This window comes from Dermacentor variabilis, chromosome 7 (assembly GCF_050947875.1).
Source record: "Dermacentor variabilis isolate Ectoservices chromosome 7, ASM5094787v1, whole genome shotgun sequence".
NCBI lineage: Eukaryota > Metazoa > Arthropoda > Arachnida > Ixodida > Ixodidae > Dermacentor > Dermacentor variabilis.
In genome coordinates, this window is record NC_134574.1 from 141389510 (window position 1) to 141408227 (window position 18718).

The following is an 18718-nucleotide window of genomic DNA, read 5'->3' on the forward strand; positions in this document are numbered from 1 at the left end:
CTCCTGTTCATCTATTCACATTACCCGGATGTATGCACACACGCACAATCAGGGCGCGATGTCGCCTCAGCTGCGTCACGTCCAAGGGCGCGGAGATTCGGAATATATATATATATATATATATATATATATATATATATATATATATATATATATATATATATATATATATATATATATATATATATATATATATATATATATATATATATATATATACGACGTCGCTGGTGTTACAAATATCCGGGCGATGAGCTGTCGGCGATAAGAGACCTTCCGCCTCTCCTAGAAGTTCCAAGAATTGCGTGACTTAAGGCGGGGAGATTTTTTTTTCATTATTTTTCACTCGGCTTAAGCTCTGATAGAGGTGTTCAAGAGGTCCGCTTCCGCTATGACGTACAGCCGGAAACGGCAAAGGCGGCCGACGTTCTTCGTAGACCTGCGGCACAACGTGTAATCCTGGTACGCTGTTATTTAAATGAATGTGAAGCAAGAAAGAGGTTAAAAATAGACGAAGTAGAAATATCTAACCAGGCTATGCTAATCCCGTATGGAGGGGCTTCTTGGCGCTATGTCCCCGTTTTTATACACATTTTTTTTCCCGAAGTATTTGCCGTTGCTCAAATAGTGCGCTCCAAACATATGTGCCACCATCTGTATCCGGTGTCTCCTTTAGTTAGCACAAACTTTTTCAGAGCGTCATGGAGCAGATAGCTCGATTCAGCCTGTTCAGGTGGATTGGCTGAAGAAGCGGCAGTCATGCGGCTGCACGAGAAATTGCATTGTCCTCGGTGAAGGATTCAAATAATTTTTAAATAATCTAAATAATCACATTAGAGGGTACTTGTTGCAATTGCGAAATCGAAGGCGAGTAGTGCTGTGAAACAAACTACTTAGCAGCAATTCTAATGAGTATACCACTACAGTCAATATAATTAATCCTTCTCCAATATAAAATCTGCTAAATATAGTGCACTGGCGTTCTGGTTTATGATCGTCCAGAACAGGGACGCTTTTAAGCCATCAACTACAGAACGCCAATGGATTCATTTGCACATTTTACCATACATTTGAACATTTCCTGCATACGGTATTAGCACTACCATTCTACCTTCACCACTATATATATATACTGTTTTTCCAGAACTGCGTACCGAGCATGCGCACTCGGTGGCAGGCGGTAACGGTATCTACAAGACTATGCTGAAGTACTACACTGCCGAGCTACAGCACTGTTCTTGACTTTTCTTCGTGCATTCCGTCTCCCCACATATGATTCACGAAAGCGACGACCAACACACGAACTGCGCCGCAGCTTTTTCTTCTTTTTTTTTTCTTTTTCACGGAATGTAGCAGACTGCCATAATCTACAGGCAATGACCACGTTTCATAACTGTAAATCTAGCTTTCCCGTGAGGCATTTTGTCAAGCTACGTGCGGTGTCATTTTTTCGCAATTAGCGCGCGCTTGTGCGATGGTATATGGAAAACGTAGGCGTGACTCTCGCGATAAAACAACGCTACAGGGACAAGCTACGTCATGCGCAGCTAGCACTGCAATCGTCTTCATTTGAACCATCAGCGGTGCCACCGTTAGTTAAAAAAAAAAAAAACGCGTCATGCAGAGAAGCGAACTTGCAAAATATAAAAATGATCTATCCCCAACTTGATACTATTCAATGTTCTTCCTAATAAGGAATAAGAAAAACAAACAATCGAACGGGAAAATGGCAGACTATACATAGCATGCACGTGACGTCACATCCGCTGCTGTCGTCTGCTTCCGCTACCTTCCGCCATCTTGGGGAACCTTATCAACAGGCGCGCGCATAGGCATATAGGCTCTACAACATGGCGCCGCCGCAAACTGGAAGTCGCGGAGTATCCTTGAATGACGTACGTGCATACTATGTGTAGCAATTTAGAAGAAGGGGGCGGGGCAGGGGGAGGGGTCAAGAAACATACGCATGCGCACTTACTGTGAGTGGCGGTCGCGCAGCGCCTGGAGTTCGTTCCTGAGTGCGGTGGCCGCCGGCTGCGACGCCCAGTCGAGGTAAGACAACACGGGCTCCGCTTTCCTGCCGGCCTCGTCCACCTGTGCGCCCAGGGGTTCTCCGGTCACCTGAGACAGCAGACTCTGCAGGGAGCGGGAGGACAGACGGCCTTCGTCACATCGCAGGGGCAAGTGACGATGAAGCAGGCGCCCACGGATGGGGCAATTACGAGACGCGGACTTGTTCTACACACGTGGGCGTGGCGCAGAACAAGCGCTGCCACAAAGAAAGGTACACACGCGCAGACAGTTCGTCGATCGGCGTGTCGAGAGCTCTTCGCTGGTCAGACGACGCACACAATGTCACAGAACTCGCGCTACTGGTTGGGGTCGTAAAAACGACAACTGCGCAGTTCACAGCGAAGTGTATACGGCTGATGCACCTCTTCTAGTAGAGCAGCCGGGAGCTTTCTCTGTACTGTATATTATAATTTCTTTTCGACAGCAAAACAGAGCAGGCGATTGTGCTGAAGTGCGCAGACGACGTCCGTTATACAGACGATACTAACTACAGAAGAAACCGGCAGCAGATGACACCAGTAAGTTGCACAGACGATACCAGCTACAGACGAAACCGGTCGCAGACGGTGCCGTTTGCAGACGACAATGGCAGCAGACGAGGGTGCCGGTTGAAGATAGCTTATACACACGATAAAAGTTACACAACACGTATAAACTTCGAGCAGCCGTTCAAGAACCTTGTGGCCGGAAAGAGGTACCTAAACGTTCTGCCCGAAACCTAAACTATACAGGGGGAGTGAAGGGAGGTTTATAGATATCTTAAGCTAGGGGTTGTGCCTCTGGTTTTCACAAACTGTTCGTCGAAACTGGAACGTGCGCTAAGGTAGACGAAGTCCGAACGTCCCACGTCGGGAGGGGGGCTTGTGTCAGGTATCCTCGCTCGAGATTGTCGACGCAGTCTAGCAGACGTCGCGCAGACGTACGAAGGCTGCACGCGAAGTCACCAGCCGATAACGGCAGGGTCCGTCCGCGCAGAACGTTGAATAACATAATCGTCCATCGTTTCGTGTATACGTTCACCGCACAGGGGTCTAATGGATACGGTTCACGTTGGGTATCTACTACTACAAGAGCCGGTTGCCGCGGAGCAGTCGATAACGGACGACCAATCTTGCAGCGCCGAAGAGCACATGCAGACGACGACGGCGGCCGAATTCGGTGGGACACGCTTTTCTGATCACACAAAAAGGCGGTCACCGAACGTATGCATATATATCGCCACGACCTCGCGTTTCTTTCCAATCGGGACTCGTGAACGGAACAAATACAGCAGACTGTCCTACAGCTGCAGCGTTCCGTCTGCCTGCCTCGCACAGCGCGATGACGATGTCCCTGCCGGCCGAGCGAAAAGAGCGTCGTCGTCTGGTTGCCGCAGCAGACGACGCAGATGCTGCTCCTGCAGGTCGCGCGCTAGGTACACGGCGCGCAGGCGTCAAGCTAGCCAGCCTTCTCTCTACACAGGAAAGAGCGATGCTAATTTTAGGAAGCGCCCTTTCTCCTCTCGTCTTCGCCTCCATCCCAGACTGTTTGCCTCTTCCCGTTTCCGACGGCGACCGCGACGGGATATATGCACTACAGCTAAAGGTACGCACGCACACGAAGACGAGAGAGAGTGAGAGTATGTGTGCGTGTGTGACGCCAAAAAAGAAGGTATTCTTTGGAACGAGGCACCGGCGGCAGCAAACGAGCAACAGACGGCACGCTCGTTGCACGTGGGTTTGCGGTCGAGGTCCTCTTTCTTTACTTCTTTTTTTTTCGTTTGTGGCAATAAAGCCAGGTTCTTGAGTATCAGAATAACAGCGTGCCTCAGAAAACCGCGACGGTCAGGGATGAGCAGGACAGTGAATGATGACATGGAAATTCACAAGGATGACGAATAAGAAAGCTCCGCGGTCTTTTATACGGCGCACTGAAGTTCTTTTTTATTCTTTCTTAGGCAGAGACGAGGAGAAGGAAAGATAGAGAGAGAGCGAGTGCAGGAGTGTCAGGAGGGTCCAGACGAGCAGTCACTCACAGCATACAGGCCTGCCAGCCCGTTATACGCTCGTAGTAAGCCTCGGTTGCGCTTCACTGCACTGCTACTGAGCTTTGCCAGCTGCCGCTGTTTAGGGTGATACTCATGGCCTTCCTCTGAGTGGCTCTCCACAACTTTCTTTTTATCTCTCCCTTTTTCTTTCTTGCTTACTTCCCTTCCTTCCTTCCTTCTTTTTTTTCATGCAGCCGAGCTAAGAAGTGTTTCTCTTTCAGGACGAGTTAGGGGCACTGAGTACTCAAATATACATATGCTGTACATGGACGCTAAATTGTGCCTTGTAAACACGACCTCGTGTAACGTAGGTAGGCATGACACCTACCCATAGCGACATTGTACGGGCCGATTATGGATGATATACTGTTGCGAAGCATATAATACACTCGGCTTCCGCGTGCGCCTGCCACAGCAAAGATGGAGTAGTGGCGACTCCTTTTTTGAGGGAATAACTGCTTTTACCATATTTTAACTCCCCTTTCAAGCAGAGTACTTGTGCTATACAATGGAGTATGCCTCCCCTCCGCTCGACTACACGCGGAGTCAAAGTACACTTCACAGGGGGAGTGGAATGTACTCTCTGTAGGGGAATAGAACAATCGTCGTAAACGGGAGTTAAATATTGGACGAGGTACTGCAAACACTCTGTTTGCTCCTGTAGAGCTAATACTGTCAGACTCGCAGCGTTTATAGGGACATTTTCTTTATAACGGCCAATAACGGGCTCTTCTGCCCCCTCCGCACGCACACACTTTTCACCTCTTCCCCAATTCGGAAGACGTCCGAGGGTCCCGGATTCGACCCCCCGCGTGAGATTGAAACACGCCAAGACTTGCGACACTGCACGTATCGAAAAAAAATTTTCTATCGTGCACCAGGCGAAGGTCTGTACACCTTCGGTGCCAGGAACGTCGACAGGGGCGTCGTCTTCCCGACGGGGCGCGGCCTTCAGTCGACCCCCTCCCCCCTCCGCAACCCCCGCCTCTTGCTCTTCTATAAAGGTTGCTCAAGAGACGCGACTGGGAGTCATGGAGACAGCGAGTTCCGGGGTCCCTGTTTGGCCAAGTCCACTCCCGATCAATAAGCGTTTCGAAATAGCGCAACAACTCACTGCTACGCGCTCTAAAGAAAAAAAATTGTCGCACCGAAACAAGGTGAATTTTTAGAAAGTTACGCAACACGCCGGCTGGCGTGCGGCATGTCGTCACAACAACCACCGGCACCACCACCATTACCGCCATCACGACAGCCGTCGTCGTAATCACCATCAACTGAATTAAGACATGTGCCTCGAGGACAATGGTGTTGCAAGAGAAACCCGATGACTGCGAATCTCAGGGTCGTACTGGCCCAATAAGAACACCCGTACTGTGTGCCAAAGGGAGACTGATTAAAAAAAATTAAATCAGTTTAAACTGATAAATTACTGTTTCAAAATGTCATTTCCGTTAATTTCGCGATAAGAGGTTGATTAATCACGAGGATATGAAATGAAACCCAAACTTCAATTTTCTGAATGTCGCGCCGGAACTCCAGCGCCAGTACGTTAGTGTGCCATCGTGAATTTCTATGCATTTTCTCCTACTTGGGCAATTATCGCGCAGTAAAAGGTTCAGAAACTCATCAAGTTCAGTCTCTGGCTCCATTAAAATGCAATGTACATTCCATCGTTACCGATATATCATATCCTGGTTCTGCTACGTTAAACCCCGGAATATAATCTTTTTCAATTTAGTTAATTAAAAAATGACCGTGCAGATACCATCGAAATTGGTGACATCACGGCGAGCTGGTTGGAGAGCGACGTCGCCACCGTTTTTTGTTCTTACGTTCTTTTCCGGTTTACGAAGCAACCCCTCATGGTAAGAGTGGCCTTCTTTTTTCGCATTGTATAGGTATCGTAATTTACTACAATAGAGCTACCTTATGCTCCTCTTTGGTGCGTCTTCTAACCCTCCAATTTTTCCAACTAGTGCTCGCTCTCTTGAGAGCGAGGGCAGGATACGTGATGCGATCCCCGTGTGAGATTTTGCTGTTAACGAACTTGCAGTAAACTCGAAAAGAACTTCTTTTACAGTTGTCAGGCTAAACGCATGGGTCACTCGCTGTATAGGCGCACTCTGTTAAAGGAAATGTGCACATGACTGACTCTCCCAGGGAAGCGCTCTAACAGTGCTCCAAAGCTAAGTCCGAATTCCCAAAGGTTTCAGTTCGCAAGTGCCCTTTGCCATTGGCAGAACGCCTTGGCTAATAATATGTCCGGCGCCAGGATTGGCTTAAGTTTTCTCTTACGAACAATTCCAGGGTGAGTTTTTTTTGTGTGAATACAGGCCGAGATGAGCGACACCATTTTGTAAGAAAGACTGAAGAAAAACATTCCTTTGTCAATGGATGCTTGCCAAACGATTCATTCACACCGGCCATTTTTCTTTCCAGGAAGGCGGATGAAATGTAGAAGTTATATTCGCTTCAGTTCCAATGAGCTGTTCCGTTTAACAGTGGACGGTACTGTACGCCGTAAAACGCGTACTCGTGCTTAGCAAGGCGATGTTTAATAAAAAAAGGTGTACTAGAAGTGCACAAATTGCATATAACATTTTCTGGCTGCAGATTGATCTTGAGCATAAGGGAGTAAATTTTTCGAATGTATCCTTCTCGGATTTCTTTAGGCAAAGGAATAAAGCGTACGCCAAACATTTTGCCCCAAAAAATCAAAGCTCTCGAAGATATCATTTTCTGATCTTTTTCAGCAGAATAGTATACCCTGCGCAAAAAAATAAATAATAATAATACGATTATTGCCCCGAAGGGAGTAAACCTTTCAAAAATACCCTTCTACGATCTCTGTGAAAAAGGAAGTGAAGGCCGCGCCAAAGAGAGTAATGATCTTTTTTTCTCATAGAATGTAGACTCTTTGAAGGCACTCCTTTTTGACACCTTTAAGCGAGGGAGTAAAACCTGTGTTTAAAGGAGTAACCGCTGTTAATTTTGTCATTTTCTTTTTTTTTTGTCTCCTTGCGGCGCCGGCGCTACACATAAACATAAACACACATAAACGAGACTTCTACTCTGGGCTAGCTGGGATGCGTTCGACATGGCAAACAGTGCAGCCGACGTGGGACAAAACTAAACAGGACTTGTCTCGTCGTCTGTGATATTCGCCACGTTGCACGTATAAAAATTGAGGCCTCTATAGCCTGAAATAAACGGGGGTAGCCTCAACAAAGGCTCCCTCCACAGGAAGCACGTTTGATGGAACACACTCCTGTCGCATCTGCGACGTTGAAGCCCTGCCAACTGTCAACTTTACATCCGCAGCAAAATGAGCGAGTGTTTGTCTTTCGCCGTCCTGTTCCCTGCTTCGCGCACCTCTGCAACCATAAAGTGTGAAGTTGCACCTCTCTCGTTTCGAAAAACTCAAAACGGCGCAAGCACACACAAGAGTGTCAGAGAAACAACAGCACAGCCAATTCAGGACCGGGCACCGCTGACTTCCTGTTTTCCCATCGACATTTTTCATTACTGTCCTCTGGTGGCGCAGCCCTCCAAGCAGGGCACACTGACCTTGACTACAGTTCTGCCCCCTCCACTCCCCCCTTAAATAACACGTACGGTAGCACGTATATCTGTCACAAATCTACGCACCTTACCAATTGTACAGCTGGCATCCGGACGGGGCCCACCGCAATGAACAGCAGCGCGTTATCTCGAACCAACTGACAAGAACATACCTTCAGCGTCATCTCGATCATTTCTCTCCCCCCCCTTCCTCATTCTCTCCCCGTCTCTATTCGTTGCCTTTATTATTTTTTTCTAACCTCTTTTTTTGTTCGCGGGTTCGTGAGATTCGCACTCTCAAGTGTTGGCGAGCCCCGCGACAGCGGGGCCAAAGTCCGCACCGCCTTGGGAACGACGACTCAACGCGTCCTCCGAAGAGGAAAGTTGAGGAGCAGAAAGGGAAGAAAGAGAGGGTGGCGAGGAGGCGTTCGCGCGGTAAAAGCGTGCAGTACTGCGGAAGCTATAGAGAGCTCCGTGCGGTGCGGCCAAAGCCACGGGTCGTATCAGATAACCAGAAAAAGAGACGCAGAAGAAGACAGCCTCGTAACTTTACTTTTTTTCCCGACAATGTCGCTAGGCCGCGGCCGAAAACGCTGCACTTTTTTCGCGAAAAGTCTCGAATTGATAGTGGTGATAACGTCCTCATTGTTCTGTCCTTTCTTATTTAATAGTTCCCGAGACGTCTTCGTTAATGTTTTAACTATAGCTTTAATGTACCCAGTGCGATGGTGAGTCAATGGCCGGAATGTGAAAAGAGAAGGCAAACCACGATTACCTAAAACGCAGTATCACACTTTTAAATATCTTGCTATAGAAACGCATCTTTAGAAATGCATACAGACAAGCATCTAAAGGTCACTAAAATGTCACTAAGCCTCAAAAAAGGCAAAGTTAGCCTGCTAAATATGGCGATTTTCTCGCTAGGTTACGAAGACTTGAAGAAGGGCTCCTCTACTGTCCGTCCTCCTCCTATCGACTTCCGCGCAACGCCAAATGAATAGTCACGTCACCGAAGTATTAGTATTGGTAGTATTAGGAGCCCACAATGGTCGACCCTTCATCTTTCCTTCTCTGAAACATGCAGCCGGGTCTCGTTATTGATTGGCTGACAAGAACCCAATAGGCTTCGCTTTGGTGGTTACGCGTTCGCTGCACTGCGCGTATCCTCTGAGACTGAGCATAGCAACAGTGCCCTCGACGAAATACAAATGCATCCGCAAACTCGTCGTCTGCTGGCCGAAAATTGTCAGCAGACGACGTTTTCAAGCAGACGTAGTTGCGTAGGTCGCTTATACAAGTAAAGCGCAAGACAGACGTGCGCGGACAAACGTGGACACGACGGGAACTCGCCTGAGCCCAATATAACTCTGAAGAACTTCTGCTTCGGGTTTCTGCTTTGGTTATATCCAGAACTGTACCTTTATAACAAGAGTATCGATTTTAACGAAGACCAGAGGGACAGTGACAAAACAGCAAACAGTGATTCAATACGACGCCGTGTGGAGTCGCTCTTTTCGCTGTTCTGCCGATCGTCTGTCTCTGCTCTTACATCGTGGTCTCTGGATATAGCCGTTTCATAATAGATGAGCGAAAAATGCAACAGTACCAGCCTCAGAAATGCTACTACGGCCTTAAAGCCCAGTCTCGTAACTTAGGCATACGGAATAAACGAACATTAATGATTACTTAGGTAGGACAGTGGGAGAAAACATATAGTAAAGGGAACAAAAAAAAACCCAGACTGATCAGGAGTGCTCTCCTCAGCAATAAAATGTCGCATTTATTCAAGAAGAAGATAAAAACAAAAATTCTGATCGAACTCCGAACCGACCATAGTGTGCGTGCGTACACGACCAAAGACCAAGGAATGGCGAAGGCAAATATATGTATATATATATATATATACATATATATATATATATATATATATATATATATATATATATATATATATATATATATATATATAATCGATTTTATTACGCTTAAACCCCTGTATAGACTGCAGCTCGGAGAACGAAGACATCTGCGCTATCGTGAACAACAGGAGCACAACGGGAAAATTCAAATAAGCAAAGCAGCACTGGAACTGTCCTTCGAATTCGGGGAACGTGCTGGCATGCTTGGCGAACAACTTCGGCGCGCCGTAATCCGTTCATCACGGGCACAGTCAAACTGCACCTCCATATGAAATCCGTCAAACGAAATTATCGCACATTTCGCGCTGGCACTTCAACGTTTCTGTTCTTTCCATCTGTCCACGAGAGTCAGGCATACGCATTGCAGCGAGCGTGAACTTTTAGCAATACTCCGTCGCATCAAGAGTGAACAGGCTCACACCGTTTGCGAACGCTGCACGATATTTCTGGCACTAAGGAAACGGCAGGGTTAAGCTGCCAAGTGAGCACCGCTCCGTCTATAAATACGTAACACGAGCGCACGCTTCGGGAACCGCGCAACCCTCCCGCGCGCCCCACTGCGGCACCGGCGGGAACTCGACACTCGGCGAGCGCTATGATGAGGAGCTCGGCGATGGCTGCGGAATGACGCCGACACCTGAGCAGCGATCGCTGCGGTAAACAAGCAGGAGTGTGCGGCCATCCGTCTCCGGTTGATGTGGAACGAGCGCAGTGAAGTGCGGAGTCGGCCATTGGTCGGGGGAGGGGAGGGAGGGTGGTCTAAATTTCTAGAAGGGGCCAAGGGGCGTGCTGAGGGCAGAGGAGATCATTTTTAATATATATATATATATCTTCATCGCGACGTGCTAAATAAACTGTCGAGGTTAACAGCTGTCTCGCAATATATATATATATATATATATATATATATATATATATATATATATATATATATATATATATATATATATATATATATATATATATATATGGCGCAATTAAATGTGGTCTGCTATGGCAGGACCACCGTACTGCCTGACAGCTGTCTGTCGGTGCAACTTACGGTATACGTCAGTTGCACTTCGCTCCTCGAAGAAGCTCTGGAACGCGTGTCGAATGAGCTCCTGAACAACGCTCTGGAACGCGTGTCGAATGAGCTCCTGAACAACGCTCTGCAATGCGGTGAAGGCGGTTTAAATCCTGAATCCCGGACTACAAAAGAGATGCGCGACGTAACGTCAACCGTATCGGCACATAATTTAAAAAAAAAGATCTTTCACTCCGGAAATGGCCATTATAAGACGGCGCATTGCCGATTAACGTATGCACCTATAAACTCGGCACCGGTTAATTAATTCCGACGTCCCGTCTTCGCGAAGTCTGGCCACGCGGAATGTGCACTCCATTTCATACGTCAAGTGCAACGCTGTGGAAGCTAGGCATGTAGTGCGGTCTTCCAATTTTATCACTCCGCTCGTTTCCGTCTATTCTTCGCTGCGTGCCAGCGGCGTTTCCTCGCGCTACCATGCACGTGCGGCTGCCGCGACGGGATGCATATAAAAAAAAAAAAAGAAAAGCAAATTGATACGAAACAACGCGTTAGCAGCCGAAGAACCGCACGGTTTGCCTGCTTCTAAGGCTAAATTCTTGGTTTCATCCAGAACTGACCTTGTATAAAGAATATTTTCACAAAAACAAAATCGGTCAAAATTCGTCGAACTGTTTCTAAGCGCGAACGCTGCAGCCACTGCAAAAAAAGTATCTCTAGCCTCCACAGCGTTGCACCTGATGTACGAAACATGGCGGCACACATTGCAAGTATGGCGGCATACACGCGCGAACGCCGTGCGCTTACTTTGACGACGGCACCGCGTGTCCGACACGCGACGCGCACGTACCCAAAGAATGACGGGCGGTCACCGTTCGACGATCGCGTATGCAAGGTAAAAAAGAAAAGGAAAGGGATCGATGCAGGCGCTAGGCGTTTCCCCTATACGAGCTTCCGACCTGGCGTTATCCTCCTCAAGGTCGCGCGCTTTAACCTTTCCTCCCTGGCGACATCTCGGGAACAGGGACTCGCGGTGAGCACGCGAGGAACTCCACAAAACAAAACAAAAAAGAAGGTCACGCAGAAACTTCTCCGGTAGTTGTCTAAGTATGCGCAGGCATTTAGCCACTTGCTCGTAACTATTACACACAGCGCGCACTAAAAAAACACGGACGAAAGAATAGCCATGGACTTGCTCATCTCCCCGCATCCCCGGTGTCGTTATCGATGTTACGGAACTTGATCGGACAAGTATAATAAACCCTTATCAACCCTCATCGCGGTCGTTACGAGTTTAGATACGAGTTTATTCTGGTACGCGAGCCCTCGACCTTTGATGGGAGTCGAACCCACGACCATCGGTGTTAATTAATGTGAATTAAGGTTAATTAAAGTGAATTAAGGTCAGGACTCGCGTTTACGTGCGACTGCAGAAAGGCGAAGACCCGATTAAGGGAGCGCTGTATGCGGCAATCTTTTCTTCCTGAGTCACCTTCTCTTTCCGTGTGACAGCCTGCGAATTACACTAACGGCGAGGTGTTACCAGCCCCTCCCCCAGCGCCCCCCTCTGAACAATTAAAAGTTTGGAATACGATTAAGCTTCGCCTTTAAGAGTGAAACTCGACAGCATTCAAAGATCCCTGACTGCTTTTCACGCTTCCCGGCGACTGCGGCTTATGTAACCGTAATGTTTTCCTGTAAACGCTGGCGGCGAATGCTATACACGAAGGCAAGCTTTCTGGTAGAAACGCGGCCTCCTGCGTGGGCCGATCTCGGAGGTCGTGCACAGCCGCCCCCCCCCCCTCCCTCCCAAAAAACCATAATTTCAAGGTTTCTGTTATTGTTTCGCACTTTAATATTTAAGTGTGAGAAGATTTAACATCAAAAGCATGCGCTATCGGTGTCTTATATTTCATGACATTTGCTTGTGGGCTGTCATTCTCAAATTAGCGAGGAAGGTAACGTGTGAGCAACTTGAGTGATAGAGTGGTGTGGCGATATAACCCGCATATACCGCATGTCATATAGCAAGGCGTGGCGTATGCCTACATATGTACGGAAATTCCGCTCCGATGCCGTGGTTTTTTTTTTAATTGCATCCAAAGCGCGTGATGCGCAAGAGCGGTATTATCTTACGCCCCTGCTTGTGCAGCGGCGTGAACAGACGAAAACAGTAGCTCGAAAACTGTAAAAAGAAAAGAAAGATGACGCGATCGTTACGCTTACGGTGACCACTTACGAATTTACAGTACGAGCTCCGTCCACAAAATCTGCCTTCGTGCTTCCCCGCTCCAAGAAATAGTTCCCGACAGACGCTGCGATGTTGAGAAAGTTCACCCTTTCCGTGACGTCATGGAAGTGAGCCAACGTGATTGGCTGGTTACGCTAAATCACTTGAGTTGGAGAGCCGCGCGTTCGCCGCTGCACTCTGCGCTGTCACCTAATTTTTCGTTCTTCTTAAAACTTGATCGGCTATTGCGTTTTGACTGTGCATAACTGCAAGAATAAACAAAAACTACACTTCAAAGGATGTAGAAAGAGAGACCGCGTATTTATCCTTTACTAACAGCTAAGAGATCGCACATTGCGAATTCAAACAGGCGACAATACAACCGCTCGTCTGCAGCTGGCCGCGACAGCAGACGACACGGTCAATTATTACGGTGTTGTCCCTCTTCGACGCAATGACTTATGAAGCACGTAATGAATAATGAACAGGCATCATCCCCTATCATCAGGCGTCGTTATGAGCTCCACTCCACGTTATCACTTCGGTTTCTCATGCGCCATCTACCGTAAGCGGTGTACGCTGCTTTTGCTCCTGCGTGCGCGCTTCGCCACTGCACGCGCACGAAGAAGGTGAAGTATGACCGCGAAGTGAATTGCGCCACAAAGACGAATGTTAATTACAACTAAATTTATAGATTAGTGTTTCAAAGGGACGACCAAAGCGACAATTTTACCGGGAACGGAATCTGCGTAAGCGAGAAAATGAAACACGGTGCGAGCATGACATACGTAACACACAAGCAACGGTAATAAAATGACCCTGTAAGTAAGCTGCCCTTTAACATTGGATGAAAAATGCGGATTCTCTAACTTCGCAGAATCTTCCAACAGAATAAGCAACTGGCGCCACATAATTCAGCGCTTCTCTGCCGGCGTTTTCCGCTTCTGCGGGAGCGCAGCGCCCTCTCTATTCCGGCCTCTGACTCAAAGCAGGCAGTGACGCCACTCAAATGACCTCCGAGATCGGCGACGGAGCGCTTGAACAGATGATGACGTGTGTGTGTGTGTGTGTGTGTGTGTGTGTGTATATATATATATATATATATATATATATATATATATATATATATATATATATATATATATATATATATGTGTGTGTGTGTGTGTGTGTGTGTGTGTGTGTGTGTGTGTGTGTGTGTATATATATATATATATATATATATATATATATATATATATATATATATATATATATATATATATATATGCGCCCGTTTTCGTTGGTCATTTTCTGTTTTCAAGAAACTTTTGTCTACGATTACTGTATTATCAGCGACTACGTCATCCCTTGCCCCACTAAAAAGTTGTGAGAGAATTTTCAGGGCCGTGATTTGTCTGTCTATGTATCACTGTAGACAGACTTGATATTTGTGTCTTTTGAAGTACTCTTAAGTATTGTGTAAAAAATTACTTGACTTGTATAGGTAAATAACCCATATACAATAGCAAAAAAAAAAAAAGACAAATGTGAGGGCTGACCTGGTGAGCCAGGAAATACGCAATGCCAAAAAACAGTTGGCGCCTCCGCCTTGAAGTTCCTGCAATAGCTTGCCGTGATGTCACAGATTCTCATGGGACCTGCTAAGGACTAGCTAATTTCTGGAAGGTAAACATGGACTACATTGTATCCTAGAAAAAGCCATGGACTTGGCAAGTTCTCTGAGCTTTCACTTAGCCACAATGGTACAAGTACAATATATGTACCTTGAAATGTGTGGCATCACACTGATGTACCAACGCTGCGGTTTGAGCGGCGAAAATAAAACGAAACTCTAACTTTGGCCTGTTGTTCTCACTTCTAATACTCCACATACAGCCATGAAATCAACAAAAACAAAGATTTCAGAGATTAATTAATCAGCCAAAACTGATTTGATGTTCCTCTTTAGTGCCTCTTATTAACACCTCTCATTTCACAAGTCGGCTATTCTTTTCTATTCTAGTTCTATTCAGCTATTTTAGTCTGCTAACACCTTTTCATTGATTTACACATTTATGCACATGGAATCTTTGCTTGCTCTTATACTTTACAATTTAATAACTGTGTTTTCATGTATATCAGGTGTACTAAAAGGCACAATTCCAGCTAATTAGTCATGGAATCACTGACTGCATCATGCCAACAGTCTTATGTCTATACATTGGCTGCAAGATTAAAATTCCCTTAGCTTGCGGAACAGTGCCAAAGTTTTCTTTAAGATATGCAAAGATGTGCGTCTGTGGGTGAATATGGACATTCATGACATTCTCATTTTTTTCTGTGTGCTGTGAGCCGTATCCAGTTTTTATGTGAGGTCACTTTCTTTCATGCATTTCTTCCACTTCGCCCGATAATTCATCCACTCATTTGCCGGCTTTTTGTTGAAATCTGCCACAACATCATCTTGTAACCTCTTCCTGCGCTTATTTTATTTTCACCTCCACCGGCTGACACAGACACGGAATGGCCTGTGCTGCCTTCTAGACCTATGGCCACGTCAGCGGGCCCTGTAGTCCTCTGCGCCATGAAGCCAAGAATGATAGGGCCAACGAAACCGGAGACACTAGGGGAAAGTAAGGAGATGGACACAATGAGAAGGAAAGCATTCAGAAAATGCTGAATTGTAGAGTCAATGCACGCGATTCTCCATGGTCTCCAGAATTCGGCCGCTAAAGGTGCCCTGCAGGTGCTCACCGTACTGGAGTCACTTATCGCAGCTCTTTAATGCTGTAAAGCTTTAGTTTGACACCCTTGCTGCTCACGCAGGGGAGGCCCACACACCAGCTTCGTCTTAACACCTTTATCTCTAGGTAATTCACTTGAACTATCGACAACAGACAAGGTACGGAACCCAGTAGTGGCTTCCATGGATGAGATTTCTGAATGTTCATCATCAGAATGTTGAACTTGCTTTCACCGTGGTGCATCCCTCTTTCTAGGTCATCATCATCCCTCATCACATCTTCATGTTCCCGTTCCCCCTCCCCCTGTGCAGAGTAGCAGGCTAGAGTGCTTTAGCTCAGGCCGACCTCCCTGCCTTCTTTCAAATAAATTTTCTCTCTTGTTTTTGCGCATCACTAGAGTCAACTTTCAGTTCCTTGCCTTCAGTGCAACGTGTCCTCATTTACACACTCAAACAATCTTAGTCTCTCCTCTTGAGTTTTGCTGCAAATGTTGAAACCATCAGCTGCTCCTTGGATCCAATCTCATTTTTCCAACAGAAGATTGGATCTTTTTGTGTTCTGACAGCTTGCTCAAGCTGGCCACATATGCATTTTACAGCAATTTCATGGCCCTCGGGTTCGAGTCCCGGATCAGGCCGAATTTTTCTTCAACTGCAAAACCTTTCTTTCAAGGAACCCGTATGGGTTTCCTTTGTAGCACTTTGCTATGTTTGGGTGGATGTCTCTTTTCCCTTTATTAATTACTTCTCTCCACCTTGCATGTTTCTGCAGAACTATTACGTCTAACCAGAAAGAGTAGTAAAATGTTTTTTTATTGCTACAGTATCCATTTTTGTGCTTTTTGATGTTGTCAATGGTTTGCATTTCCAGAGCATTGTACGTTTAAATGCAATGAGCATAAACTTGCGGCTGTTGTTGGAATATTGTCCTGGTGTGTTCTTTAGCAGTTAAATTATGAGAAGAGACGTATCTGAATGTTGCTATGTGTTTCCTCCGTTACGTGAGTGTATACTTGATATTGAATTGGCTACACTAGCTTTTAAGCCTTCGGTCTAAAAAGCATTTCAGAGTGAAAGCATTACTTGAGGTACAACTCCCAACGTCAATCTCGGTGCGGGTTTGACCTTCGGCCGTCGGCGTGCAACTGTCAAGGCATGACGTCACGTCACGTGATCCGCTGTGGAGAGGTGTCGCAGCTGCGCTTGCTCGAGCCTCGCCGATGCGTACCACGCGACTAGGCAAGCGTTTGAAGGGCTAAATATAGACCGACGTAGCATGAGCACGTGCACATGTTACGTGACGTTGGCGAGAACAACAGCATCTATAGTTCGATAGATGGTTCGATGCACGGGCGTAACAAACACAACCGGACACTGCCAATGCGCTCCAACACACCGATAACATCTGACTATAAATGCGCCTTGACAGCTGCTTTGGCGGCACTTGGTCGTGCAGTCTCACCATGGATGAAGCACGTGCTGGGGCAAGCATGTCAACTCTTTGCCGTAGGCGCCAGGCTGAGTCTGAGCACCCTGCCGATATAGCTTGCTGGGAAGAAGCACTGAAGAACCATGTCCAACCATGCTTAACAGAGCTTTCGCTTATATACCTAGGTTCAAGCCACATCAAACCCCAGCCACTTTTTGTACATTTCTTTCAATTCATTTAAAAATACATTATATAAATGAAAAGTAACACAGACTCACCTCTAGTGCATTTTCAGCGGCGGTCACATCAAGCAGGAGTGGCTGAATGGCTGCCAGGTCATGTTCTCTAGCTTCAAGGGTCGTTCGAGCCCGGGCGAGAGCCTGCGAGTATGCCTCCCAGTCCGCCAGGGCCTTGGCCATTCTCTCTTTTCGGGCCTGTATGTCGTCCATGGCCTCTTGCCAGCGCTTGCTCAGGGTCATGGCCTGGTTTCCGGTCAGGTCTCTAGTGGCTGGTCCGGACTTCCTCTCCAGAACTCGGGCCGCCTCGGACAGCTGTGCCAGCAACGGCTGACTGCGCTGTGCCTCCTCCTGAAGACGTCCCAACGACTGCAGCGCTTTCCTCAGGGCGCGGATGGTGGCGGGCTTATCTTCCGAGGGCTCAAGCGTTGCCAGGAGCGCCTCGAGCTGCTCGCGGAGCTTGCCGAAGCTGGCCCACGAGGCAAGGTCGTTCTGCGCTGCATCGAGGGCAGCGCGAGCATTGGCACTGAGGGCGGTCAGCCGCTGCTGGAGGGTCGCGAGTTCTTGCTCAGGCAGCAGCGATGCTTCGGGGTCCATGGTCGGCCGTATCTGTGTCAGCAGTGCCTGCAGGCTGCGAAGGCATTCGCTGTAGCCAGCTGTTTCCGAGCAGACGTCCTGCAAAGACGAGATAAAACGATTAGGTTTCTCTTTTGAGAAATGCTTATCAGGAAGCGTACAACACCGTGGCCCAGTTACTGCCCTGTGGGTGGTAGCAAACTGCGTAATAGCTGTAAGTATTCAATTAATTTCACATCATCAAAGAGCACGTCTGAGGTGGTTTGTCTTAAACGGATATTTTTTTTTCATCGAGTCTATGGAGAACCAAACAAACGCTCCCATGTTGTTCGTTAAATGCTAGAAATCAGCTTAACTGAGTTCGTCTTAACGAGAGTTCACTGTAAATATCACGCAGCGACAGTGAAACCTTTTTGAAAGCAATCAGCATAAGGCAGGAGACAGGACAGAAGATAGGTGCAGACAGGACAGAAGATAGGTGCAGAAATAAGGAATAACAAAAGAAAGCAAAGCAACTGGGAGCACACAGGTAAGGAAAGGAGCTCTCTGCTAACCCTGAGCTCCTTGCAGCGGGCATCGAGGCCATCCAGGTCGACGCCATCCCTGGCGGCGGCCACAACACGCTCGGCGCGGTCGAGCCAGTCCACCAGGGCGTCCCGCTGTGCCCAGTAGTCCCGGCGCAGGGCCTGGGCGCAGCCCAGGTAGTGCCCGCGCTCCTGCAACTGCTGGGGCAGCGTGGACCGCAGCAGGGCCAGTTCGCTCAGCTCCTCCTGGGCACGGCTGGCCAGCAACTCGCTGGGCAGTTCCTTGAACAGCTGCTCTTCTAACTTGCGTGCCTCCTCCAGGTGCTCTTCAGACTGACGCTGCAGTTCCTGTTTGTCGAATGAAGGTGTGGAAGGACAACAAGCTGGAAAGG

At 47.5% G+C, this 18718-nt stretch overlaps 1 protein-coding gene across 1 annotated transcript in view; it reads right to left on the bottom strand.

Annotated features, from left to right (window-relative positions):
* Positions 1 to 18718, bottom strand: part of LOC142588869 (uncharacterized) — a 371216-nt gene that overhangs the window by 113328 nt on the left and 239170 nt on the right. Inside the window, exons 111-113 of the mRNA XM_075700688.1 lie at positions 18357 to 18674; positions 17269 to 17901; positions 1979 to 2136 (exon numbers count right to left, since the gene is read on the bottom strand). Coding sequence (XP_075556803.1) covers positions 1979 to 2136; positions 17269 to 17901; positions 18357 to 18674 — 1109 coding nt within the window. The remainder of the gene's footprint in view (positions 1 to 1978; positions 2137 to 17268; positions 17902 to 18356; positions 18675 to 18718) is intronic.